At 44.5% G+C, this 27,475-nt stretch overlaps 1 protein-coding gene across 1 annotated transcript in view; it reads left to right on the top strand.

Annotated features, from left to right (window-relative positions):
* The window catches only part of IL12B (interleukin 12B), a 29,544-nt gene extending 21,870 nt beyond the window's left edge, over window positions 1-7,674 (top strand). Inside the window, exons 6-8 of the mRNA XM_077468429.1 lie at window positions 263-420; window positions 4,471-4,583; window positions 6,956-7,674. Coding sequence (XP_077324555.1) covers window positions 263-420; window positions 4,471-4,583; window positions 6,956-7,058 — 374 coding nt within the window. The 3' untranslated portion in view covers window positions 7,059-7,674. The remainder of the gene's footprint in view (window positions 1-262; window positions 421-4,470; window positions 4,584-6,955) is intronic.
* The last annotated feature ends 19,801 nt before the right edge of the window (window positions 7,675-27,475 follow it).

Raw genomic sequence — 27,475 nt, 5'->3', positions numbered from 1 at the left:
TGGGTCCCTGTTGAAGAATTTCCTCTAACTTCTTATCTCAGCAACTGTGGTCGCTGAAACAGGAAGAGTATGGGCACAGCAAAAATACCAAAATAACTCATAGAAGTCTCATTTCTTTCCCACCTTATCCAAAAACATTTAGGTTGCAATCTCAGTGCCTACATTTCAAGGTCATCCATACCCCGAGGCCACAGCTATATTAGTGATTTTTTTTACATTGGAGTCCTTCTTCCATAATGTGATTCTTTTGTTTTTTTTACAGCCAAGCCTGATCCCCCTCAAGAACTAGATATTAACAACACAAAAGATCACAAACATGTTTCCATACACTGGAAGTACCCAAAAACTTGGTGTAACCGCCATTCATTTTTCCCACTCATCTTCAATGTTCAGATAACGAAGGATGAAAAAACCACAGAGGTAAGCTGATATTATCTCTAAGAAAAAAAAACCTCTATATAAATTATTTCATTCAAATGGTTAATTTTTTTAAGTACAATGGGCAACGGTGATTAGATATTTTTTTTTTAAACAGCACAACAAGGGCGTGGTTTAGGGTGTGGTAGTTTATAGGGGGGTGCTTAAATTGCTTTACATTGCCAATAGGCTGCCAAGATATAAATCCACCACCGATAATAGGTCAAGATTGTCAATCACAGCAATTGCAACAAAACAATAACGACCTTTTCTGTTTTTGTAATTATTTCCTCCCATTAACTGACTTGAACTGCCCTTTTACAAGCAAGCTAGTAAAATAGGCAGGTGGCAGCCTTTTATATGATAGAATTATAGTTATAGTAGTTATAGTTAGTAAGGTTGAATAAAGACACCAGTCCATCCAGTTCATCCAGAGTGAGTATCTACAATTGTCCCTATCCCTGTACATCGCACACTCACATTGGTCCCTACCACCAAGGAGCCCACAATCCAAGGCCCCCATTCATATACTAGGGCCAATTTTGGACAGAAGCCAATTAACCTACCTGCATGTCTTTGGAGTGTGGGAGGAAACCAGAGTATCCGGAGGAAACCCACACAGGCACAGGGAGGACATGCAAACTCCAGGCAGGTAGTGGTTGAGAATGCCTCTACGTATAATACAGAAAGGCTGAGTACCTGAATGGGAAAAAAAAAGTGAGAAAATCTATAGGGAAAAAGAAACCAAGAGCTAATTACATGTAAATATGCTTCTTTGTAAAATATTATACACTTGGGGAAATAAAAGCACGTACTGAGCAAGTTTAGTTATGTTTAGAAGCGTGTTTCTGTAGCAGCAATTACCTGTTTCCTTGTGCCACAAGGTTATTTGGAAATGTAGATTGCACAGAACTTCCTGGAAACTTATAACAGTCAGGGCAGGACAGATTTAAAGCATTGCCTTGTGAAACGTTACGTATATACTTTATATGTTATTGTACTATCACATCAAAGCAGATGTTTTTTTTTTAGCTTTAGCATACCGTGAAAACCTGTTTGAATTATTCTAGTGGCTATTTATAGGTACAGAAAATGCTCACCTTATACTGACTGAGGGTTCACTTACTACAATGTTTTACCTTTAGTGATAAGATCTTGGTGCTTGTAGTTCCACTACAGAAAGCAATGCTTAAATTCTTGTAATTCTAAAGCCCCCATACACACTATCAGATTTTCTGCTGATTTTTGTCTTCAGATTTACCAAAACCATGTAGTGCAAGGGCCTGCCTGATTGCATACACATTGAAACTCCTAAGGTTTGACCTCATATTATATGGTTTTGGTAAATCTGAAGGAAAAAAATCAGCAGAAAATCTGACAGTGTGTATGGGGCTTAACCCTAAACCTCCCTGCAATCCTAACTACAACCCTCATTTTCTTCTAACGCTGACCTTCCCTGTAACCATAATGGGCCGTACACACGATAGGATTTTCTGACAAAAAATGTTCGATTTGAGCTTGTTGTCGTAAATTCCGACTGTGTGTATGCTCCATCGGACATTTGCTGCTGGAATTTCCGACAACAACTGTTTGAGAACAGGTTCTCAAATTTTCTGACAACAAGGCTTGTTGTCAGACATTCCGAGCGTGTGTACACAATTCTGATGGACAAAAGTCCACACATGCTCGGAATCAAGCAGAAGAGCTGCACTGGCTATTGAACTTAATTTTTCTCTGCTCGTCATACGTGTTGTACGTCACCACGTGCTTGACGTTCGGAATTTCTGACAACATTTGTGTGACCTTGTGTATGTAAAGCCTCATACACACGATCGGACTTTGTACAAACTTTCCCGTGGATTTTTGTATAAAGGGCGTCGGCCGAGAAGTTGTATTGCATACACACGGCAGGACTTTTTCAGCCAACTTTCACCAAATCACATGTTTTTTTCTGCTCTTTACCGCCACCTTTGGTCAACTTATGTATTGTTGTCTAATCTTTTGCATTGGTTCTGAGCATGCGTGTTTGTACTTTGTACAAAAATACTAAGGTTTTCTGTATACACGATCGGACTTTGCTCCATCGGACTTTTGTTGCCAGAAAGTTTGTCCATTCGCACAGCCAACAAAAGTCAGATGAAAACTGAAAAAGTTTGTCTGATGGAGCGTACACACGGTCGGATGTTGCTCCAAAACAGCTCATTTGCATGTTTATTGTCAAAAAGTCAGATCGTGTGTATGGGCCTTTAGACAAGTTTGAGCCAAAATCCGTGGGGAAAAAAACACAGTTTTGTTGTCAGAATATCCGATCGTGTGTACATAGCATAAGGCCCCCATACACACTATCAGTTTTTCTGCTGATTTTTTCCTTCAGATTTACCAAAGCCATTTAATATGAGGTCAAACCTTAGGATTTTCAATTTGTATGCAATCAGGCAGGCCCTGCACTACATGGTTTTGGTAAATCTGAAGGAAAAAATTAGCAGAAAATCTAATAGTGTGTATGGGGCTTTACACTAAAGGCCCATACACACGATCAGACTTTTTAACAACAAACATGCAAATTAGCTGTTTTAAGGCAACATCCGATCGTGTGTACGCTCCATCGGACAAACTTTTTCGATTTTCATCTGACTTTTGTTGGCTGTGCGAACGGACAAACTTTCCGGCAACAAAAGTCCGATGGAGCAAAGTCCGATCGTGTGTACAGAAAACCATAGGACTTTTGTACAAAGTACAAATAAAAATTTGAGAACCTGCTATCAAACATTTGTTGGTGGAAATTCCAACAATAAATGTTTGATGGAGCATATACATGGAAAACCTGACCATGTGTACGTGGCATAACACTGACCTTCCCTGTAACCCTAACACTGTCTCTCCCTTTAACTTTTCCCCAACCTTCTTCTATCCTTCCCTGTTTTTTTAACAGCAGCCTATCCTGTAAACCCAATACTAACCTTCTCTGTAACTGTAACCCTTTCTGCAACCCTAACATTAACCTTTTCAGTAACTCTCACATCCACCCTCCCTGTAGCTCTAAAATAAATCCTCACTGTAACCTAAATATGAATCCTTCCTGTTACCTTAACACTAACCTTCACTGTAACCCTAATATTAACCTTCCCTGTAACCCTAACACTAATTATTCTTGTAACCCTATCCCTAACTCTCCCTGTAACTCTAACACCAACCATCCCTGTAACCCAAATAATATATTTCCCTTTAACCTTTGATATTACCTTCCCTGTTCCCCTAACACTTGCCCCCACTGTAGCCCTCCCTGCAACTCTAACCCTTGTTGTAATTCTTAACAATAACCTTCTCAATAACTCTCAAAGCCACCCTCCCTGTAGCCCTATAACAAATCCATTGCTGTAACCCAAATGCCAGCCCTTCCTGTTGCTATAACACTAACCTACCCAGGAGATGTTCAGCACATTGGTCACGTAGCTGTACTGTCCAATGAGCACTTTCCATTGTTAGCATCATGATGATGGATACACATGGATGGGGCTGTGTATTGCAGTGTACATGGACGTCTACATTGGCAGCATGTGCAAGTATGTGCAGCAAGGTCCGCAGTGGTGATATTTGGAGCTAGTTTACCTTTTGATTTTTGTGAAAAGGTAAACTTACCCTTTAAACCCAGATGCTAATGTACTAACAATTTTCTTTCCTTGATTTCTTGATTTTCACCTGGTTATCTGACCACAAGAAAAACAGAAATGGAAGGAGCACACACCTAGTGCACTACCAGAGATAATTTAATAAGAAGAAATGTTTGTATAAAAATGGGTACTCACAAAATGCAACTGACAAAAGGCCATAGACACAGTGCATGGACATGCACAAAACACGGGGTACAGTTAACGTGTTTCGGGGGCACACCCCCTTTCCTCGGATCTAGGGGTAGAGCCTAGCTCTGAGGAAGGGGGTGCGCCCCCGAAACGCGCTAGCTGTGTTAATGTCAGTGACTGATTCCATCAAATATGTCATTTTTTAAATAAGTATGTGCTATAAAGTAAATGCCATGTCTGTTTGACATTTTAGCATCAAACTGATCATACCACTTTTAAGTTGGAGGACAAACACATTGAATCCTTCTGTGTCCAAGCTAAAGACAAGTTCTTCAACTCATCCTGGAGTGAATGGTCATGTTACAAGTAGGTAAGATATCCTATGTACTACATTGACTGTACAAGATTGGTATGTTTTGGTGAACGTTTTGTGACTCTCCCAGTTAGAATTGGCGGAGTAATAAAACAGCAAGTGTTCCTATAGAAAACCCTACAGGAGCCCTTGGCTCTTGGGCTTTGACCCTAAAGTGAATCTGTGCTTTGCCCTTCAAGTTGGCTCCTGCAAAAACTTGTACTTAACCATTTCTTCACTCTCCAGCAAAATGCAATACCCAGTACTTCCAAGTATGAGGAAGCACGTGACTCACTTCCTTTCGTCCATTTCTGTGGGAGTGCTTGGCAATTGGTTGCTCATCATTCACGCTGTCACATTCATGCTTTGTTTATGGCAAGCATTGTTTTTTTTTAGTTTTGGATGGTGTGGAGAGGGATTAGAGCACCTGTCAGTTTTTATTGCTGTCTGTGCCCCCATTGGGGAGATTCACCCTCTCTATATGTCCTGCAGTACAACACCCTCTTGCTGCATTGTACTTGTTTTTATTGATATATATAAAAAAAAAAAAAAGGAAGTGGACGTTACTGGAATGCAGTCATCTTCCATTCTTTACTTTAAGCTTACACCCAGATAGCAAGGATATTTTGCCACAAATTTGTTGCAGTGTTGAACTGTAATGCCGTGTACACACAACCTTTTTTTTTCCGTCAGAATAAACTCTGATGGTCTTTCCGATGGAGTTCCGCTGAAACGGACTTGCCTACACACGATCACACCAAAGTCCGTTAGTTTAGAACACGATGATGTACGACGGGACTAGAAAAAGGAAGTTCAATAGCCAGTAGCCAATAGCTGCCCTTGCGTCGTTTTTGGTCCGTCGGAATAGCATACAGACAAATGGTTTTCCCGATAGGAATTGATTCCGTCGGAAAGATTTAAAACATGTTCTATTTCTAAAAAAAATTTTTTTTAAAAGTCATATGAAGCCCACACATGATCGAAATATCCAATGAAATTATTCCATCTGACCTTTTCTGCTGGAAAGTCCGGTCACGTGCACACGGCATAAGTCTGCTAACTTGCTACACATTTTCACTAGCAAGTTGTACGCTTGCAGAGTACTTGAAGCACAAGTTACAGTTGACACTGTCTGATTTGTAGAAAATTTACATGGCAAGTCTCTAGCAAGAGCAAAGTTGAAGTGGTGAGTCTACAGCAAGAGCTCTGCAAGTCTACATCATGACAATTTAGCCACAGTGACCCCCTGGGGTGAGATGACCTTTGCACAACATAACTGAACCAGAACTTGCAGCGGACTTGCAGAATGTTTGCAAAGAAAGTTGATCTGGAGTCATGCAATGCGGACTTGCTGCAATTGTGCAACAAACTTGTGAAGCCTGGCAAGTCTGGCAATAGCTTAGCAAGTCATTTTCAAACTTGCAGCACAATTGCTTGCTATCTGGGCAGTTGTGAGCTGGACTGACACCCGGTGTTTGGGCAAATGTAAGTGGATCGAGTGGGCGTGTTATCACATGTGTATGTTGGGTACAACCAAGTGTTTCTTTTCAGCTGCTGACAATATGGCTGTACAAAAGAAAATAGGTGGGGGGGGATATGGCTGTACAAATCAATGACAGACTGACAGATTTTGCTGCTGTCTTTGTATTTTTGCATGTAATCGACATGGAGTGATTACCTGTAGTTAGGGATGGTTGTACACACCTAGGTGCAGACAGTTCACTTCCAAGGAGGAGCGTGAGAAAAATAGCTGCTGACAGTTGTGGACAAGCTGTCATTGCCTTGCACAGGCTTACTATCCGTGGCTGAACAGAAACATCTGGCCGCATCTACCGCAGAAATATTCGGAGCAGTGTACAGCCCTTATCGTAATCATTAGTGTAATCATCATAATGAAAGAAACTGCAGTGTTAACTATCATTATGGGAAGGATAACCCATGGAGAGTATCTCACCAAAAATGAAAGTGCTGTTTCAGGGGATGCATGAAATTTGACCAGTATTTCTGTGCAGACTACTAGAAAAAGCACACAAACAGGAATTGAAATTATTAGGGAGATTCTGTACATGATTTTTCCATGTTGCAAAAAAGTTTTTTTTTTTTTTAAATAGTTTTAGAAAATGACAAAGGGTACGATTTCAAATGGAAAGGATTTTGTAATGGGAGCTCATCTCTGGGCTCCCATCGCAAAGCAAACCAAGCAAGGGGCAAGTACAGGAATTAACAGCAGCCAAGCAAATTTTGGGGTAGCAGAGGATGCCTTCTGATTGGTTGAGGTTTGCTCTTGCACGGCTTTATAAAATAACCTAAACATTTTTTAAAAAGAATTGTCAGTGAAGATACAAAAAATAGAGCTCATGAAAACAATTGTCTTTTTAATTCACAGTCTGAGAAATAAAAGTAAGAAGAATGAAAAGAAGAAGGGAGAAAAACATAAAGGAATAAAAGAAAAAAAGAAAAAGAAGAAGAAAAAGGATAAGAAGCTATAGACAGCAGCCTCTCTTGGGTATACTACAGTACCTACCGTACATGCCATTCAGACAAGCTCATGCCTTCTGCCTCCACAGCCTGATCAGAGGAGGCTGATTCTTCAGTCTTCAATGACAATAAGCCAGCAGGTTTCCACTTTTGTGTATTGCTTTACCTCCACCTGTTCTTGTGATTTAAAATCGAAAGTGTTCATTTATTTATGTTCTGATAAGATTGAAGAATCTGTTTTCTTTGCTCCTAATATCAAACTGGGTGTCATGTGTTAACCAAGATAAGAAGAAATAATTGGCGTTGCTTACAGCAGCCAATCATATTCCAGCTTTCCTTTTCCTACAACAAGCTAGTACACTTTCCTTTTTCAAACTGACCACACTAGGCATGGGAGCACATCCATCCCATTGTGCTCAGTTTTCTGGCTGCATGCCTGTCATCCAATAGCCAAGACTTGTACTGTCACCCTCCCTCCCCTTCCCCCACCCCCTACAGCCAAGAAGATCAGTGTAATACTGTTTCTCCACCCCTGGCTCTCCAAGCCCCTTATGCAACTGAGAATAGCGATTGCGTGATCACTGATAAAAAAAAGTGTATATATATATATATATATATATATATATATATATATATATATATATATATATATATATATATAATATGTGTGTGTGTGTGTATGTATATATATATATATATATATATATATATATATATATACATACACACACACACACACGTTTTGCCTTTAATTTCTATTTTAAAATAAAGTTGTTTTACAAGGTAAGAGTTCACATACACTTTAAGATCATGTAGGGTATATAACTTACTACTTTGAAGTCGTCATTACTGCGCCCAAAATATTTTGCATGTCAGATGTTCCCTTTTTTATAAGAAAAAGGAATTGAAATTTTACCATGTCTGTTTGTTTATATTGTCTGAAATAGCTGTTGATTTTTTCCTAAATCATAGTGAGGCATATGCTTGCCTTTGGCTAGTTGTGAAGAATGAAAGCAAGCATCTGATTGGCTATTATTTTCAGCCCCAATATGCTTCTCTTTGTTCAGATTTTAGTTTGCTTATGGATTTTCTGGTTGTTTCAATAACAAACATGAGAGTAGTAGTATTTATACTATATATATTAATATTTTTATACTGTTCGTAAGGTTTTGGGTCAGTTTTAACAAAAACTTTATTGTAACATATTTTACTTTCTAGCTAAAAGCTTAAGTTGTCTTTCTTCTTTTTTTTTTTTCAGCACCAGGGTACATTGAATGAGAAGTATCCCTTGTGCTGTTGTGGTAACTGCTCTGTTTGTTGAAGTCCAAATTCATCTGCCCCCCCCCCCCCCCCCTTTTCCCTTCATGCCCTGCAGCTGTAATCTTCTAGTGATGTGGGGATTAATACAAACCGCTGAACCTGAACCACTCGGCTAAAATGACAACGCCCGTCCTTGTTGCCCCCTGCTCCATTCATAAAATTTGTACTGTCTTCCAACAATCAAAACTGCTCTATGAAAGAAGGGCGAGTGGATGACTTAAAGGTCTTTTCATTCAACCACCCATCCTAATTTTATGGAGTGCTTTTCATTGCAGGAAGCATTAGTATAGCTTCTATACGTGAAGGAGGGGGCAGAAAGGGTGGGCATAGTTGGCACTTTTGGTGAACGCCTGTGCAGGTCCAGCAGCTCCTATTAACCCTGGAACACCAGAAGATCATGACTGCAGCGTATACAAAGGGGCGGATGGCTGAAACAGAGCAGCCACCAGCACTAGGGACACTTCACATTCAATGTAAGTACCCTCCCTTGTGCTGATTAAAAAAATAAAGTAAAAATAGCTAAACTTAAGCTTTAAAGCAAAGGCGTTAAAAAATCCTTGTGGTGCAGTGTGTTGAAAAAAAGTGGCAGCCGTGTTCTTTGTTATATCCATACAGAGGTTTAAACACTTCACCATTATATGTGCACTGAAATGTGAAAACAAATTAGTGAATGCATACGCAACTATACAACCATACATTAACATCTTATCATGCAATTAAACATCCCAGTTGGCAAGTTTCCTGTCTCTGGAACGTACGTCGGCTCCTCACATAGGAGCAGTGGTGCTCTCCCCTTCTGTTCACCACAGGCTGTTTACATTGGTGCTATTTTAGCAACATTTTGTGTAAGTGCATTGGCATATTGTTCTATTCGTGGGCATATTTAATAAAAATGACTGTACTCTAAGGTTTTTTTCTTTTGTATGGTATCTTTTATCATCTTTTTGGAGAGGTTTTTGATGATCGGGTACAGCTGGTGTGTTAAAGATCTTTGCTACACCCGTGGAGGATATCATTTTGCCACACGCTCTTTGGGCCAACTAGGGCCATTGATGTCTGGTAAGCCTGCATTTTAATGCCCACGAGGTGGAGCACATTTGGAGATAATAAAGAAGACCCAACGTTATCTGCATGGCGTCGGGGCATTATTTATTCTGTTTTGGCTATAGACATTAAATCTAGGTTCACACTGTAGCAATGCGGGAACCAGCGCGATGACGGCGCCGGTTCCCGCATTGCATCTCTCCTGCAGGCATTTCACACTGCCTTCTGCGAACCGCTGCGGGTGTCAGTACAATGTTAATGACACCCCCAGATCGGTTCACAGTGCGAACCGTGAACTCGCACAGGCATCAGATCTCATGGGAGAGAACGCCCATGCGATCCGATTCCATTGCAGGAGAAAAAAAGTCCCTGCACTATTTTCCTGCAAATCCAATGCAAGTTCAGCCATACAACTGTATGGCTGAACTTGCATTGCACAGATATCGCATACGATCGGCACCGCAGTGTGGGTGCCAATCACATGCAATGTCTGTATTCGCACAAGTGTGAACCAAGGCTTAAGAATTGTTTAATGCATGGTAAGATGTTGTTGTATGGTTGTATAGTTGCGTATGCATTCAAGATTTTCGCAATAGCAGGAGGTTTTTTCATATCTCCGCAGCAGATCCGAGGCGTTTCTGTGTATCTTTTGGTCCAAAATTCGGGCTGAAATCGGACCTGAACCAGTTAACCAGAGCGCACTGGACCCCTGCTGTGAGACGGATCCGTCTTAGGTGTGAACCGACCCTTAAGGCGTACCTATGCAAAATGGTCCCGCTCTTCAAATCAGGGTGCCCAAACACAAGTGACACAGCAGGAAATGGGGAGAGGAAAGTTGGTGGGGGTAACTTAATAGCAATTGATATATACAGAAGGATAACTAGATAACTTCGCTTGTCTTCTACCAAAACTCAGTTATAATGTAGGGGGGGAGTTCTTCTTTAGGTTTTATCTCTACATGGAGAACACCTGAAACCTGAAGATAATCATAGAGCTTTTTCAGTGTTATTATATTTGTCATTATTTTGGCACTGAAATTATACCATATATTTTCTTACAAACAGAGCTGGTCTCTATAACTTATGCTTTATTTAGCTGACAATTGTTCTTGTAATTTTATTTGATACCACTGCAGAATGTATGAACTATGAGAGATGTTAATTATTCCTTTATTTTTTTACCGTTTCCAATAATTTTTTTTTATAAAGTATTCATTTTTGAAAACAAAATAAAATGTTATTTTTAGCAAGTAAATTTGTATTTCTTGTATTGTGTTATTTGTATTTCTTTTCTTTTTTTCTTTCTTTAAAGCTGACTTCCAGCCTTTCACAGTTGTAAAGGCTCCTCTCCTGTAGTCATACCTCCCAACATTTTGAGATGGGAATGAGGGACACATACTAATAAACGTATGTAGGCATAGGACACACCCCCCTGCCACACCCCCTTAGGAGAATTAACCAAAAAAAAAAGAAAGGTTAATTAACGGCTTGCCGACGCCTATATACATTGGCAAAAGGGCTCGTACAGGCAGAATCACGTACCTGTTTGCGGCCGCCAGCAGGCATGCGCGGCAAGCTCCGTGAGTCGGGTCACAGGTCCCATGGACTCGATGTCCGCGGGGATACCCACGATCGCCTCACAGAGAGAAAGAAGCTATTGTAAACAAGCATCACCCCGTTCTGCCTAGTGACAGTGTCACTGATCTCTGCTCCCTGTGATCGGAGCAGAGAGAGAAAGAAGCTATTGTAAACAAGCATCACCCCGTTCTGCCTAGTGACAGTGTCACTGATCTCTGCTCCCTGTGATCGGAGCAGAGGACACACACCCCTGCCACACCCCCTTAGGAGAATTAACCAAAAAAAAAAGAAAGGTTAATTAACGGCTTGCCGACGCCTATATACGTTGGCAAAAGGGCTCGTACAGGCAGAATCACGTACCTGTATGCGGCGGCCAGCAGGCATGCGCGGCAAGCTCCGTGAGTCGGGTCACAGGTCCCATGAACTCAATGTCTGCGGGGATACCCACGATCGCCTCACAGAGAGAAAGAAGCTATTGTAAACAAGCATCACCCCGTTCTGCCTAGTGACAGTGTCACTGATCTCTGCTCCCTGTGATCGGAGCAGAGATCAGTGACATGTCACACACAACCATGCCCCCCCACAGTTAGAAACACACCCCAGGACACACTTAACCCCTACACTGCCACCTAGTGGTTAACCCATTCGCTGCCAGTGTCATTTACACAGGAATCAGTGCATTTGTATAACACTGATTGCCGTATAAATGACAATGGTCCCAAAAATATGTAAAAAATGTCCAATATGTCCACCATAATGTCGCAGTCATGATAAAAATCACTGATCGCCGCCATTTAAAAAATATATATATATTAATAAAAATGCCATAAACTATCCCCTATTTTGTAAACGCTACAACTTTTGTGCAAACCAATCAATATTGATTTTTTTTTACCAAAAATATGTAGAAGAATACGTATCGGCCTAAACTGAGGGGAAAAACTGTTTTTTTTACATATTTTTGGGGGATATTTATTATAGCAAAATGTAAAAAATAATGCATTTTTGTTTTAAATTGTCGCTCTTTTTTTGTTTATAGTGCAAAAAATAAAAACCGCAGCGGTGATCAAATACCACCAAAAGAAAGCTCTATTTGTGGGAAAAATAGGACGTCAATTTTGTTTGGGAGCCACGTCACACAACCACGCATTTGTCAGTTAAAGCAACGTAGTGCTGAATCGCAAAAAGTGCTCTGGTCAGGAAGGGGTTAGATTCTTCCGGAGCTGAAGTGGTTAAATCCACAAGGACTTTTTTTTACCACTACTATTCAGTTATATTGGCTTTTAAAATGTACAAATGCAGCAATTTAGAAATTAGACAAAAGGTTTAGCACTGGGAAACACTTTTTGAAAGATAAAATGCATTTTATATACAACTATATACTGTAGATCAGACCAAAATGAGGGACAAATGAGGAGGAAAGAGGGACAGAGGGACAGTCGAAATCAGGCACAGTTGGGAGCTATGCCTGTACTGAATATGCTCTCTCTGATTTCAGTGTTTGAAGTTACCTTAATCAGAAATGTAAAAAAAAAAACTGTTTACATCGAGTGAAAGGATGTCAACTCTTTATAGACTAATAATATTGTGGCAAAAAATATATATTTTCACTGAGTTCTAAGGCCGGCCATAGATGGTTTGAATCTTGGCCTGTTCAGCAGGAATCCGCCAAGATTTGAACCATGTAAGGCTCAATCTCAAAAGTTGTTCAATCAGCTTATGTACAACCAGCCTGCCTGATCTTACATGCGATTATCGCTGCTAGCAATAATCACTGTCTTTTCACGGTGGGGGTGGCTTCCCCCGTCAGGAGAGGACAATTTCTTGGCAGGTTTTCCCCTGTTAACACTCTCTCACTCTTCCTTGCAGGAAAGAAATTTGCACCGTGTATGGCTTGCTTAAAGTGGTTGTAAATGTTTCTTTTAAATATCAAACATGCCTATACTTACCTGCTCTCTACAATGGTTTCGCACAGAGCAGCCCTGATCCTCCTTTTCTGGGCTCCCCCACCAGTACTCCAGGCCCCTCCTCTTCATCAGGTGCCCCAACAGAAATGTCGCTTAGGGCTTGTGGGCTCACTCCGAGTTCTGCTGCTTCCTCCATTGACACAGACAAAGGACCCGCCCCCCGCTCCCATGTCACAGTTTTTGATTGACAGCAGCGGGAGCCAATGGCTCCTGCTGCTATCAATCTGTCCAATGAGGAGAGCGACAGCAGCTGGAGCCACTGCGCTCATGCAGATTACTGGATTGGATTGAGCTCAGATAATAAAAATGAGGGGTCAGGGGGGGGGGGGGGAGGGGTAGCTGCAGCACAGAAGGTTTTTCCCCCAAAGACCCCTTTCACACTGAGGCAGTTTTCAGGCATTTTTAGCGCTAAAAATAGCACCTGTAAGGCGCCTGAAAATTGCCTCTCATGCCACCCCAGTGTGAAAGCCCAAGTGCTCTCACACTGGGGTGGTGCTCTTGCGGGATGGGAAAAAAAGTCCTGAAAGCAGAATCTTTGGAGCAGTGTAGGGTCGCTCTATACAGCGCTCTTACACTGCTATTCATTGGAATGAATAGGCAGCGCTTCCGAAACACCTGTAAAGCGGTTCGGAAACGCCAAAACACGTGCGGTTTTAACCCTTTCTTTGGCCACTATCAGGGGTTAAAAGCGCCACTAACGGACCCAACGCCCCAGTGTGAAAGCAGCTTAATGCATAAAATGCTTAAGACCCCTTTCACACTGAGGCATTTTTCAAGCTCTTTTGCATTATAAATAGTGCCTGAAAAGCTCAGGAAAACGACTTCCCGTTAAAATCAATGAATGCTTTCACACTCGGGCAGTGCGCTGGCGGGGAGGTGAAAAAACAAGAAGCATCTTTGATTGGAGCATGAGGGCAGTTTTAACCCTTTTTCGGCCGCTAGTGGCAGGGGTCAAAGGCTAGTGGCCGAATAGCACTGCTAAAACGACAGTAAAGTGCAGCTAAAAATAGCGGCGCTTTACCGCCCATGCCTCAGTGTGAAAGCACCCTTAAAAAGTGCCTCAAAGTGCCCCTTTCTATTAAAATCAATGGAAAGCCCCTGAAAAGCTCTTCAAAAGCGTCTGAAAAGCGCTATAAAAGCATTGTGTTTTTAGAAGCACCCCAGTGTGAAAGGGTCTTAGGCTCGGTTCACAATGGTGCAATGCGAGAACCCTGTGAATCCAGTGCGGATTCCCACATCGCACCTGAATCGCACAGTGGTTCACACTGGGGGTGGCAATGTGAGAACACCCATGTGATCCGATTTCAGCGCGGACCAAAAAAAAGAGTCTTGCACCATTTTGGTGTGAATGCGATGCGATTTCAGCCATACAATTTGTATGGCTTAAATCGCATCACACAGACATCGCATGTGATCTTCACAGCAATGCGGTGCAAATCACATGCCATTTCTGTCATCGCACTAGTGTGAACCAGGCTTTAAGGTAAAAACCTTAAGGCTTTACAACCACTTTAAGGATGGGTGCCCTCTTCCTTTCACGCCACATGAATTGACTTTTCTGGGCCCTGTTGAGGTTCCACCAAGCATTAGAGCTGTCACTTATTAGCATTCATTCGGAACCTGTACCAAGCTTGGGCTTAAGATACTTTTAGATACTGAGACTTCAGAGACTTTTTTCCTTTCCCTTTAACCTGTCACGTTTTATTGCTGTCTGTGTCTCCCATAAGGGAGATTCACCTCCTCTGTTTGTCCTGACGACCATCAGCAACAGAGAGTGACAGTGAAAGAAATCCCAAATATCGAGTTATCAGCAGAACAGGAACAGAGAAGTGGGAACAATAGTTCTGATTACTTTTGGCTATGGAACATAAAGCGAAAAGGTGTGTCTCCTGAATGGGATGCAGATGGCAAAAAAAACAAAAAAAAACTGACAGGGGTCATAAACCCATCTGACTTTAGAGACACCAAGTCGCAGGACATGTGAAATTTAATGTATTTATGAGAGCTGTTCCTACTGACATTACAGAAGTCGCTGTGACTTCAGAAAAGGTTCCTGCACTACTTTGGTCAGACTTTTGATACCACTTTAGTCCAGAGAATGTGAAGTCAGATCAAAGTGACACCAAAAGTCGCATCAAATTCGTACTCCAAAGTCGCACTGAAAATCGTATGACTTTTGAGATGCCCTAATGTAAAAGGAGCCTTACATCTATCTAAAAAATTAAAAATAAAAGGCTTTCAGTTCTCTTTAAAGAGACAGCGTCACCTTGCTCGTTCAGAGCAACTAACAATGTCTGTGCAAAGGGTCCCACTGACCCTTTGGTACTCACTTTGCCAGTACTCCCCAGCTACTCCTTCTGTTGCCTGAGCTGCTGAGAATCTCTGATGCTACTTTGTTTGGGGGAGTCTGTGACCCTCTCCCATAGACAGGGCTTGAGCCTATCAGCCAACCACCAAGCCAAGCACTATCACATGATTGAGGGTGCGATTTAAAGCTTCTCCTAGCTGGGAATTTAAGTTTCTGCTGTAATGGAGAAAGGATAAGCACATGGCTTTGGCAAGGTATCAGTGGTTTGGGAGCCAAAGTAACACCTTTTTACAGTAGAACTTAGCTCTGATTTGAAAAACTCGCAAGCAGAAAGAATTTATATTCCAAAAAAAGACATAATTAGATTGATTTACTAAAGGCAAATAGATTGTGCACTTTGCAAGTACAGTTGCACTTGCAAGCGCATTTTCTTCAGAGCTTAGTAAATGAGGGGAAGCTCTGCTTACTTCCATTATAAAATCACGCTCACAGGTCTACAGATAGGGGGGACCACCAGTACTCCTGTAGGAGGCCTGGGCACAAAGGGGGCCCAAACAGCAGGAGGAATCTGTATGGTAGGGCAGAGGGGGCAAGTACTGAAAAAGGATGCCCTGTGAGGCTCTCTGCAGCAGCTGAAAGGCAATTTCCCTCCCTCTTTCTGGTTTCAGCAGCTGCAGGGAGAGACACAGGGCATCGTTCCTGTAATTGCTTCCCCCACACAGATTCCCCTCCCTGTTCTATCTGCTTCTTATTTCCTGCATGTGATTGGATACTTTTTGCAAAGTAAAGCTGGGATCAGCAGGGAGCTATGAAGCAATGCCCTTGTAGAGTGCAACTGCACAGTTTATTATCTATAAGACCACAATATGTCTCTTCTGCAATAAAGGCTTCCTACCTTCCTCCTTGCTAGATGTTTTTAAATGTACACTGAGCTCAATGTACAGTATCTCACAAAATGTCATCATGGATGATTGGAAGATGATTGCAAAAGTACTTACTTTTGTTGCCAGCGATTTAGACATTAATGGCTGTGGGTTGAGTTATTTTGAGAGGACAGCAAATTTACACTGTTATACAAGCTGTACACTCACTACTTTACATTGTAGCACAGTGTCATTTCTTCAGTGTTGTCACATGAAAAGATATAATAAAATATTTACAAAAATGTGAGGGGTGTACTCACTTTTGTGAGATACTGTACATTCTCGATACATCTCAGTGTCAGGATGACCAAACTCCAGTGTGCATGCACAAATGTTATCTCATGCTTGCCGAACCAATCAAGATCACCGAAGAAACCCCAAAGCTGGAAGAAGGGGATAAAACATTGGTGCCGACTAGGGAGCTTGTTTTTATTGCATTGCTAGGGATGGATGAGTATTGGAGTTTAGTTCCACTTTAAGCTTGTGGAAGTAAATTACATTTGGCTATTTATCAAGCCATTACTAATCCAATCTACAGAACATGAGAACAGCAGGTACACATGTACTTAAATTGATGTTTGTTTTCTTCCACTCATCCATGATGACATTTTGTGAGTTATTTCCCTACTCCTGAAATATTACCTCTTCCGACACCAATTTTCTATTGCCTTTACTGTAGAGAACAATATTATATGTGTTGCAATGGCACTCAGCTAGAAAAAGAGAAGTGACAAAAATACAAAATGCCACCACAGTCATGTCACAGTCATAAGATAAAGTTTATTAACTTCCTCAGTTGCCAATAAAGACACATGGAAATAATGAATATATTATGGCATTATGAGTTGTTTTAACCACTTCACGCCCGCCCTATAGCCGAAAGACACTAACTGCCGGGAGGTCATCCCTGGACGTCCTCCCGCGTTCTCTCTCCCCGCGCGCCCTCGAGGGCGTGCATCGGGGAAAATCTGTGTTTGTCATGTCCCTTCGACACAGGCAATCACAGATCGCTGTAAACGGCCAATCACAGTGGCCGTTTACAGCGCGATTGTAGCTGCCAATGAGAGATGATCTCAAATGTAAACATATGAGATCATCTCTCATTGCCAGTGTCCTGTCTCTCCCTCCTCACACAGAGACAGCGTGTGAGGAGGGAGATCGATCTGTGAGTGAGTGTTACATTGTTACATTTACATCTACATCTGCCAGTCCCAGTGCCATCTGCCAGAGCAATCTGCCAGCCCCATCTGCCAGTGCCATCTGCCAGCTCCATCTGCCAGTGCCATTTGCCAGAGCCAACCCCATCTGCCAGTGCCATCTGCCAGTGCCATTTGCCAGAGCCAGCTCCATCTGCCAGAGCCATCTGCCAGTGCCATCTGCCAGTGCCAGCCCCATCTGCCACCAGTGCCATCTGCCAGTGTCACGTGTCATGTGTCAGTGCCACATATCAGTGCCAGGTATCAGTGCCACCTGTCAGTGCCATCTGTCCTCAGTGTCAACTGCCACATTCGTGTCACCTGTGATCAGTGCTACCTGTTAGTGCCACCTGCTAGTGTCACTTGCCACATCAGCGTCATCTGTCAGTGTCATCTGCAACATCAGTGTTACCTGTCAGTGTCATCTGTCACATCAGTGTCACTTGTCAGTGCCATTTGTGATCACTAAGAATGTCACAAAGGTGATATTCAGCCAAGGAGGCATACGATATTCTTGCGGCCGACGAGAGCAACGGGGAGCTCTCCGTTTCGGATTCCTCCTCATATTCAGATTCTGAGTCTGACGTGGACTACGATCCTGTCTTAAGCAGCGGTACAATGACAAAGTCAGAGGAGGAAGATGAGAGTCCGCCCGTCAGGCGTAGGCGTACTGGTGAGGAGGCAGTACCATCCACCAGCACCGCAGAGCCATCCACCAGCAGCGCAGTGCCATCCACCAGCACCACAGTACCTCGGCAAAGGCCAAGTACCAGTGGGGTGTCAACTCAGCCCCAAAGGGTTAGGTCCCATGCCAGCCTTCCCTATTCCCTCCAGAACCCCTTGTGGCTTCCTCCTAACTCAGGAGAAGCTAACGTTCCCCCTTTCACTGCCCACCCAGGAGTCCAGGTTGACACACACAATTTTTCCCCAATAGACTTTTTCCACTTAATTTTTACTGAGGACATGCTTGCATCGATTGTGATCCAGTCCAACCTATATGCACAACAATTCATAGCAAGTAATCCAACGTCCTATTATGCCCGTCCCTACAAGTGGAGAGCCCTAACAGTGGAGGAGTTAAAAAAATTTTTGGGCCTCACATTCTGTATGGGACTAAACAGAAAAAATGAATTACGTTCATATTGGTCACCCCGCCCCATCTACCACATGCCCATCTTTTCCTCAATAATGCCCAGGACCAAATATCTCATGATTATGAGATTCCTACACTATAACGACAATACCCAGTGTCCTCCCCGAAATGACCCAAATTTTGATAAACTTTACAAAATTCGTCCGCTAATAAATTATTCCCCCAGTTGTTTACCCCAGACCAACACATATGTGTGGATGAGTCCCTGATCAAATTTTCTGGCAGGCTGGGCCTAAAACAATTTACCGCTATCGGGTGAAGATGTATAAATTGTGCGACCGAGCCACAGGGTATACATATTCCTTCATGGTATACGAAGGGAAGGACACCCAGCTACATCCCCCTAATTGCCCAAAATACATCGGATCAAGTGGGAAAGTTGTTTGGGAACTCATAAACCCACTCCTGGAGAAAGGCTACCATCTCTATGTGGACAATTTTTATACAAGTTTACCCCTATTCAGCAACCTTCATAGAAAGAACACTCCAGCATGTGGCACCATAAGGATGAACCGGAAGGGCTTTCCTCAAAGCCTCGTTAACAAAAAGTTAAGAAAAGGCCTGTGCAGGGCGCTGCCTCTGCCCATTATTCTAAAAGTTCTTTGGTGTGGGCCTTTTTTGAGACGAGTGCATCAGATCGCACCGCTGCTATTTGCAACATATGTCTCAAGCGTATCTCGCGTGGCCAAAACATCAGCCGCTTGGGCACCACATGCTTGACCAGACATATGTTGACCTGCCATGCAGCTCGTTGGCAAGCGTACCTCAAAGACCCACACCAAAGAACAAAGCGGACCTCTCCTTGCTCCTCATCAGCTGGCATCTCCAACCCCACTAGACCTTCAGTCCTCTCTGAAACCTGCTCTGAGAGGAATGAAGGTGTAGAATTAGGTGTGTCACAGCCAAGTGCTTCCGGGCACTCTGCTAGCAGTACACCCACGTCCGATTATAGCAGGCAAATGTCTCTGCCCCAGCTGCTGGACCGGCGAAAGAAGTTCACTCCCAGCCATCCACATGCCCAGCGGTTGAATGCTAGCTTGGCTAAATTGCTAGCACTTCAACTGCTGCCTTTTCAGTTGGTAGACTCGGCCCCCTTCCGTGAGTTTGTACAATGTGCGGTTCCTCAGTGGCAAGTCCCCAAACGCCACTTTTTCTCACGGAAGGCGATTCCGGCTCTCTACCGGCATGTGGAAGGCAATGTCCTTGCCTCGCTGGACAGGGTGGTCAGCGGTAAGGTGCATATTACGGCTGACTCATGGTCCAGCAGGCATGGACAGGAACGTTACCTGTCTTTCACGGCCCATTGGGTCACTCTTCTGGCAGCTGGGAAGGATGCAGGACAAGGTGTAGTAGTGTTGGAGGTTGTTCCGCCACCACGCCTCCAAAATGCTACTATTGGTTGTGACACACCTCTCTCCTCCACCCCCTCCTCTTCTTCTTCCTCCATGGCCTCTTCCAGTGCTCTGTCCTCAGAACCAGCGGTGCTCCGTAGGCGTTCCAGGGGCTACGCAAGTACGCAGGCGAAACGATGCCATGCCGTGCTTGCACTGGTTTGTTTTGGGGACAGGAGCTACACTGGGGCGGATGTTTTGTCAGCTCTGCAGGGGCAGGCCGAGAGGTGGTTGACGCCACGCCAGCTTAAGCCAGGAATGGTGGTTTCCGACAATGGCACCAACCTCCTCTCCGCCCTCCGACAGGGACAACTGACCCATGTGCCCTGTGTAGCTCACGTCCTTAACCTGGTGGTGCAGCGGTTCTTGGGCAGGTACCCGGGTTTACAGGATGTCCTGAAGCAGGCCAGGAAAGTCTGTGTGCATTTCCGCCGATCATTTAATGCCTGTGCTCGGCTGGCTGAGCTTCAAAAGGAGTTGAACCTACCCAAGAACCGCCTTATATGTGACATGCCCACCAGGTGGAACTCAACGTTGGCCATGCTGCAGCGGCTGCACACACAGCAGAGGGCCATGAATGAGTACCTGTGCGACTACGGCACCAGGACAGGGTCAGGGGAGCTCGGTTTTTTCTCACCACGCTAGTGGGGCATGATCAGGGATGCATGCACTGTCCTGTTACCGTTTGAGGAGGCCACAAGGATGGTGAGCAGTGACAGTGCATGCATCAGTGACACTGTACGTCTTGTCCACCTCTTGGAGCATACGCTGCGTGGAATAATGGACAGGGCACTTGAGGCAGTACAGAGGCAGGAAGAGGAGGACTTCCTTGCCTCTCAAGGCCCCCTTTATCCAGACAGTGTTCCTGCTGTGCCACCCATCACACAGGAAAAGGATGAGGAGGAGGAAGAGGAGGAGGATGATTGTGTCAGCATGGAGGTGGAGGCTGGCACTCAGCATCAGCAGCAGCAGTCTTGTAGGGATGATTTACAGTCCCAAGAAACACGTGGACTTGTACGTGGCTGGGAGGAGGTAGCTGCGGATCATGTTGTCCTTAGTGACCCAGAGGACTCCGGACCGAATGCCTCAGCTAACCTACGCTGCATGGCCTCCCTGATCCTGCAAAGCCTGCGGAAGGATCCTCGTATTCTTCGGATCAAGGAGAGGGACCATTACTGGCTGGCCACTCTCCTTGAACCACGGTACAAGGGTAAGGTTGCCAACCTTATCTTGCCATTGCAGAGGGAGCAGAGGATGAGACATCTCCGGGAGGCCTTGCAGAAAGGACTGTGCAACGCGTTCCCAGAGACTGGGAGGTTACAAACTCCTGGTCCTGGACAACGTGTTGCTGAGGCATCAGTCAGAAGGAGCGGTGGAGAAGGTGGCCGTCTGACTGATGCTTTCAGACAATTTTTTAGTCCGCAGCCCCAAGGTATGATCGGTTCCAGCAACCATCGCCAGCGTCTGATTTACATGGTGCAGGAATACCTAGGGGCAAGGTCAGACTTGGACACCTTTCCCACCGAAAATCCTCTGGCTTACTGGGTCTTGAGGATGGATCACTGGCCAGAGCTTGCACAGTATGCAATTGAGCTACTGGCCTGTCCTGCATCCAGCGTTCTTTCGGAACGCACCTTCAGTGCTGCTGGTGGCTTTGTTACCGATCACAGGGTGCGCCTGTCCACCGAATCAGTTGATCGACTGACCATCATCAAGATGAATCAGTCTTGGATCACCCACAGCTACCAAGCACCTGAAGCTGATGTAACCGAATAATTTTTTTTGAAATATCACATCCCTTCAAGACTGCCTATGCTGATGCTGAGTGACTGTCCTGTTATGTTGATTGTCTATCCTCTTCCTCCTCCGCTGATATGTTGGAAGAACATTTCTGGTTCTGGGTGATGCCATCAGCCCAATTTTTCTGCCCCTGTTTAACAGGGGCGTTTAATTACAATTTTTGATGCAATGCTTTGCAGCAGGGCTAATTCCTGCAATAAAACTAGAGTATATGGCAGAGGTTGCAGTGTCGTTGCACCAGCACCAGTGCCTAAGGCCCAATTTTTCTGCCCCTGTTTAACAGGGGCGTTTAATTACAATTTTTGATGCAATGCTTTGCAGCAGGGCTAATTCCTGCAATAAAACAAGAGTATATGGGAGAGGTTGCAGTGAGGTGGCACCAACACCAGTGCCTAAGGCCCAATTTTTCTGCCCCTGTTTAACAGGGGCGTTTAATTACAATTTTTGATGCAATGCTTTGCAGCAGGGCTAATTCCTGCAATAAAACTAGAGTATATGGGAGAGTTTGCAGTGTCGTGGCACCAGCACCAGTGCCTAAGGCCCAATTTTTCTGCCCCTGTTTAACAGGGACATGTAATTACAATTCTTGATATAATATTTCACAGGAGGGCCCGTTCCTGTGCCCACCCAGAGTAACTGTGAGGACTTATAGTGTTGTGGCACCAGCACCACAATCACCAAAGGTCAATTTTTCTACCACTGTTCAACAATGGCATGTAATTACAATTCTTGATATAATCGTTCACAGCAGGGCGCTCCAGCGCCCACCAAGAGTCACTTTGAGGGCTTACAATGTTGTGGCAAAACCAACACCTTGTTCCGCCATTTCAGCAGAGCATATAGGGCAGGCCCCTACTTTCAAACATCCAACTTACAAACATCTCCTACTTGCAAACGGAAGGAGACAACAGCAAGTGAGATGAAAAAAGATGTACGACAAAACAAATTATACAGGGGTGATAACCCTTCCCTATGTTTTCCAAAAAGCTTAAAAATAGTTTTTTTGACTGGAGCTACACTTTAAAAATTTACCAGTTGAAAATTACAAACAGATTCAACTTAACACAACAAACCTACACAGTCCCTGTCTTGTTTGCACCACCCGTATACTGCTGTTCTGAGTATATAGGGCCTGGGGGCCACACACATTTCCTTTTTTTAATATGGGTACTGGGTTCCCCTTAATATGCATACAAGACCCAAAGTGGCTGGTAATGGGCAGGGAGGGCTACCCATGCCATCTTTCTCAATGATTTTCAACCATATTGCAGGAACCAGATATATAATTAAAACCGCAAGCAGTTTTAAATGATGTCATTTCCGTTTAATGTCATTTTGTGCAGGGACTGTTCTAAACACGGGAAACACGTGGCACTTCACAGGCATACTACAGACACCCCCCAGGCACCATATTTAAAGGAATATTTCACTTATTTTTTCACTTTAATCGTCATTAAAATCAGTGCTCCCACCAAAACGGCCATTTTTAAAAACATTTTTTCAAATATATATTTTATTAATTTTCAACAATGGGGCAAGGGCCCGTTTAACATACAGCGGTAGCATAAAAATGGAGGTCGCAGCCTCCAAGTCACTCATCTTGACAGGATATAAAATACAGTGCATATTCCAACAGCACAAGAAAGAGAATATAACCAGGGTCTATATATCCCCGAGGCTCAGTTTGTTGGTATAGCCAAAATCTAAACAATATAGGCCGACATATCGCTACCAGAAAAGAATGAGAGAAGAAAGAAAGGTATGTTACAGGGGAGAGGGGGGAGGATCGGGAGAGAAGGGGGCGTGGAGGGACAATGGGAGGCGTGCGACTGAGATACCTGTCCATAGGGTTGGAACCTCCGTGTACTGCCTAGTGTCTATATAATCACAACAGCTCAAGTCGCAAGCAGCGACTTTCCTTCATCTGAAAGTATGAACATATTCCAGAGAGAGCAGGTTTTCCTGTAGGTGTCCTGTCTGTGTTGTGCTGTCAACACCAAGTCCTCCATTTTATTCATGTGTTCTACCCTCCTCAACCACATTGCTACGTTCGGAGGACAGTCTTGTTTCCAAAGTAGGGGGATACAGGACTTGGCTGCGTTAGTCAAGTGTCGCAGTATAGATCTCTTATATCTTCTGGGGGTCAGGGTGGACACATGGAGTAGAAAGAACGCCGGGTCGTTGGGAATCAGCAGGTCCGTAAATTTTTGAGACACCGTTCGTACTGCAGTCCAGAAAGGCGTCAAATTAGGGTAGGACCAAAATATGTGTAACATGGACCCCCTCTCCTCATGACATCGCCAGCAACGTGCTGACGTGTCTGGGAAAATGCCGTGTAGGCGACTAGGTGTAAGATACCACCGTGTCATGATTTTATAATTGGTCTCTTGAATTTTAGTGCACAGCGACGTTTTAAGAGAATGGTCAATTATATTCTGTTTCTGGACTGCAGTAAAAGTGCATTGAAGCTCTGCCTCCCACTTGTCCAAGCACGCCAGGCTCGGCGAGTGGGCTGGTGTATTCAGTGTCGAGTACATTTTAGAGAGGACCCGAGAAACTGGTTCCGTGCCTGTGAGGAATTCCTCGTATGGGGTCAGCGGTCGTGTGTAAGACTGGGGATTTGGGATGCTTTGAAGAAAATGGTGTATCTGTACTGCGTCCCAGAAGGAGAGCTGGAATGAGCCCGCGGGGTCGGTTAGCTCCGTTAACAAGGGCCACCTACCTCGCCGCACAAATCGTGCAGCCGTTACACAATCTGACTCCCTCAGCGTCTGAAACCGTGTAGGTGAATTCCCAGGGGGGAACCGGTGATTACCTAGAATCGGGGTCAAGGGAGAGGTTTTGGTAGTCAGGGAGTTTTGGAGTGTCGCCTGAAGACATTGCGTCAGAGTGTTCCCTATCAAAGGATGCGATTTTATCTCAGGGGGGAGGGAGTCACCACACCATAACGCAGATCGCAGGGGAACGTTTACCTGCTGTTGTTCTAGCTGTACCCATAATTTCAATTCTTGATGTCTCCCCCAGTCCACGACTCTGCCTAAGTGTATTGCTTGGTAGTATCTCCTAACATCGGGGAGTGCCAGTCCCCCATATCATTTGGGTGAAGAAAGTTGGGCACGTGGTAGGCGCGGCTTCCTGTATGCCCAGATAAATTGGGCAAACAGGGTCTGCACCTGTTTAAAATTTGTGGGAGGTATTCTGATCGGGAGAGCCTGAAAGAGGTATAACAATTTGGGCAGCACACTCATTTTTAGTAGATTGCATCTCCCAAACCATGAGTGTAGGCCCTTATGCCATGTGTCTAGCAGTGTCCTGATCTGTATCAACAATGGGGGAAAGTTATAGTCATAGATGCGAGACAGGTCAGTTGGGATTTTCGTGCCCAGGTAAGTCAAGGCAGAGGACGTCCATCTAAATCGGAAGGTGGATTGTAACGCCGAGAGAGTACGTGCCGGAATAGATATTCCCATTGCCTCAGATTTAATAAAGTTAATCCTAAGGTTAGAGAGTTTCCCGTATGTCTCGAATGAACTAAGGAGGTTCGGTAGGGAAATCATCGGGTTAGTGATGGAGAAGAGCATATCATCCGCATAGGCTGACAGCTTACAGTGCAGTCGGCCAATTGCCACCCCTTGTATATCGGGGTTCATTCTGATCTTGGCTAAAAACGGTTCCAAGGACAGAGCGAAAAGGAGGGGGGACAATGGGCAACCCTGTCTCGTCCCATTGGTGATCTTAAAAGGTTCTGATAGTATACCGTTTGCCTTCACCTGGGCTGTAGGACTACTATATATACTAGCTATGCGGCTCAGCATCACCTCCCCCAGTCCGATATGTCGAAGTACTGTAAACATAAATGACCAGTTAACCCGGTCGAACGCCTTTTCGGCATCAGTGTTTAAAAATAGACATGGGGTCTTCTTTGATTTCACAATATGTAACAAATTAAGCACTTTGGTGGTACTATCCCTAGCTTCCCTCGACGGGACAAAACCCACTTGATCCAGGTGGATAAGTTGCTGGAGATGCGATGCCAGCCGAGTAGCCAGTATTTTGGTGAATAGTTTGAGATCTACATTCAGCAGCGATATAGGTCTATAACTGCCACAGGATGCCGGGTCTTTCCCATCCTTAGGGATCACGGAGATATGGGCACCCAGGGTAGCGGAGGCGAATGTTTCTCCCGACCCCATGGCATTAAAAACCGTGAGTAGTTGGGGGCCTAATACTGGGAATAGGGTTCTGTAATATTGTAAGGTATAGCCGTCAGGACCCGGCGCTTTCCCAGGCTTCAGGGACTTTATGGCCGTTTGGAGTTCTGGTAAAGTTATGGGAGAGTCTAAGATTCTTTGCGTGTCAGACGAGAGAGAGGGCATGTGAGAGGTCGCAACGTATTCGTCCATTTCTGATTGGGGCGCTGTCACCAGAGGCAGGTTGTACAGGGTGGAGTAGAAAGAGTGAAACTCCCGTGTGATATGTGTGGGTAGGATTGCCCTGTCGCCCCCTGCCTTGTTAATGTGAGGGATGTATGTGGAAAGTTTTAAGTCTCTGACCATTCTTGCCAACAATTTCCCGCATTGGGTGGCGGAAAGGACCGGGAAGGAAAGGGCAAGGGAAGAGAGGGGAAGGAAACAGAAGGTTAAAACAGATACCAGAAAGAAAAGGAAAAAACGTTAAAGAAGAAAGAGAAAAAGAGTAATGAAAATGGGACAAAGTCTAACACCTTGTCCCTCACACAGTATAATATTTGCATATGGCGCTTGGGAGCCGTATGGCAGAACCCAGTGACATATACTAACCTATTTGGGGGAGAGGTAGGACAGGGCTCAAAAAGAGAGCGCCCAGTCACTCCTCCCCACCCCGACACATCATAAAAATTAGAAAACATGTATCACTCCAAAAAGATTGCAACAGGGATAACCCCCAAACCAGAAAAAAGGAGACAACAAATACATAAAAACCGAATAAAGTGAACTAAACAGGTGTTCTTATTCCCCACGGTATACGTCCCCCTCGTACCTGCTTTTCGGTAGACACCTGGCCCCAAACGTAGGAATTGTGGCAGCCAGAGGGCTGTTTATCCTGTATCTACCAGGCCATGTAAGAGACCGTCAACCCTCCCCAGATATACCCTAAAAGCCTGCCGATTGTCAACTAGATCGGCTCCTAATACAGGACAAGTAGCCAACCAAATGGTGCCCAACGGCCTGGTAGCCCGTCCCCAACCTCCAACTAAACACACAACTGCGGCAGAGTCTTTCAATGTATCTGTAATCCAGTGGATGCCCGTGTCCCCAGAACCCCCATAGCATCAGGGCTCCATGCGCGCAGACATATCAGACCCATTCCCCATCCGTCCAGGCTGCCCGTCCGTATGTCCGGCCGAGGGGTTCACAGGACTGCGACTCTCAGGGCCGTTGTCAATGGGGGGATTTAACAGCAGATGACCCAGTAACTCGATTCCCCACCCATCCAATGGTGGCAAAGAGTGTCCTCCCCGGTTAGGCGCTGGAGCGTGGAGTGTTCCAGCCGTAACTGAGAAGGGGTGTCCCGCGGCAGACGGGCAGGGCAGATTCAGCAAGGCAAATACGTCAACCGAGGGGTGGGGGTGTAGCTTCTCACAGTTCCCCGGAGGGGGGGGGGGGCTGGTAAAATGCAGGTAGGATCATTCAACACCTCGGGAGGCCCACAAAAAAGAGAAAAAAATAAAATAAAAAAGGGGGGGTGATGGTGCCAGGGGACCATGAGG

Source organism: Lithobates pipiens, unplaced genomic scaffold, assembly GCF_037356315.1.
Source record: "Lithobates pipiens isolate NorthernLeopardFrog02 unplaced genomic scaffold, aLitPip1_a1.2 Scaffold_8, whole genome shotgun sequence".
Classification (NCBI taxonomy): domain Eukaryota; kingdom Metazoa; phylum Chordata; class Amphibia; order Anura; family Ranidae; genus Lithobates; species Lithobates pipiens.
The sequence above is the reverse complement of the archived record's forward strand: the minus strand, read 5'-3'. Positions and strand labels throughout refer to the sequence as shown.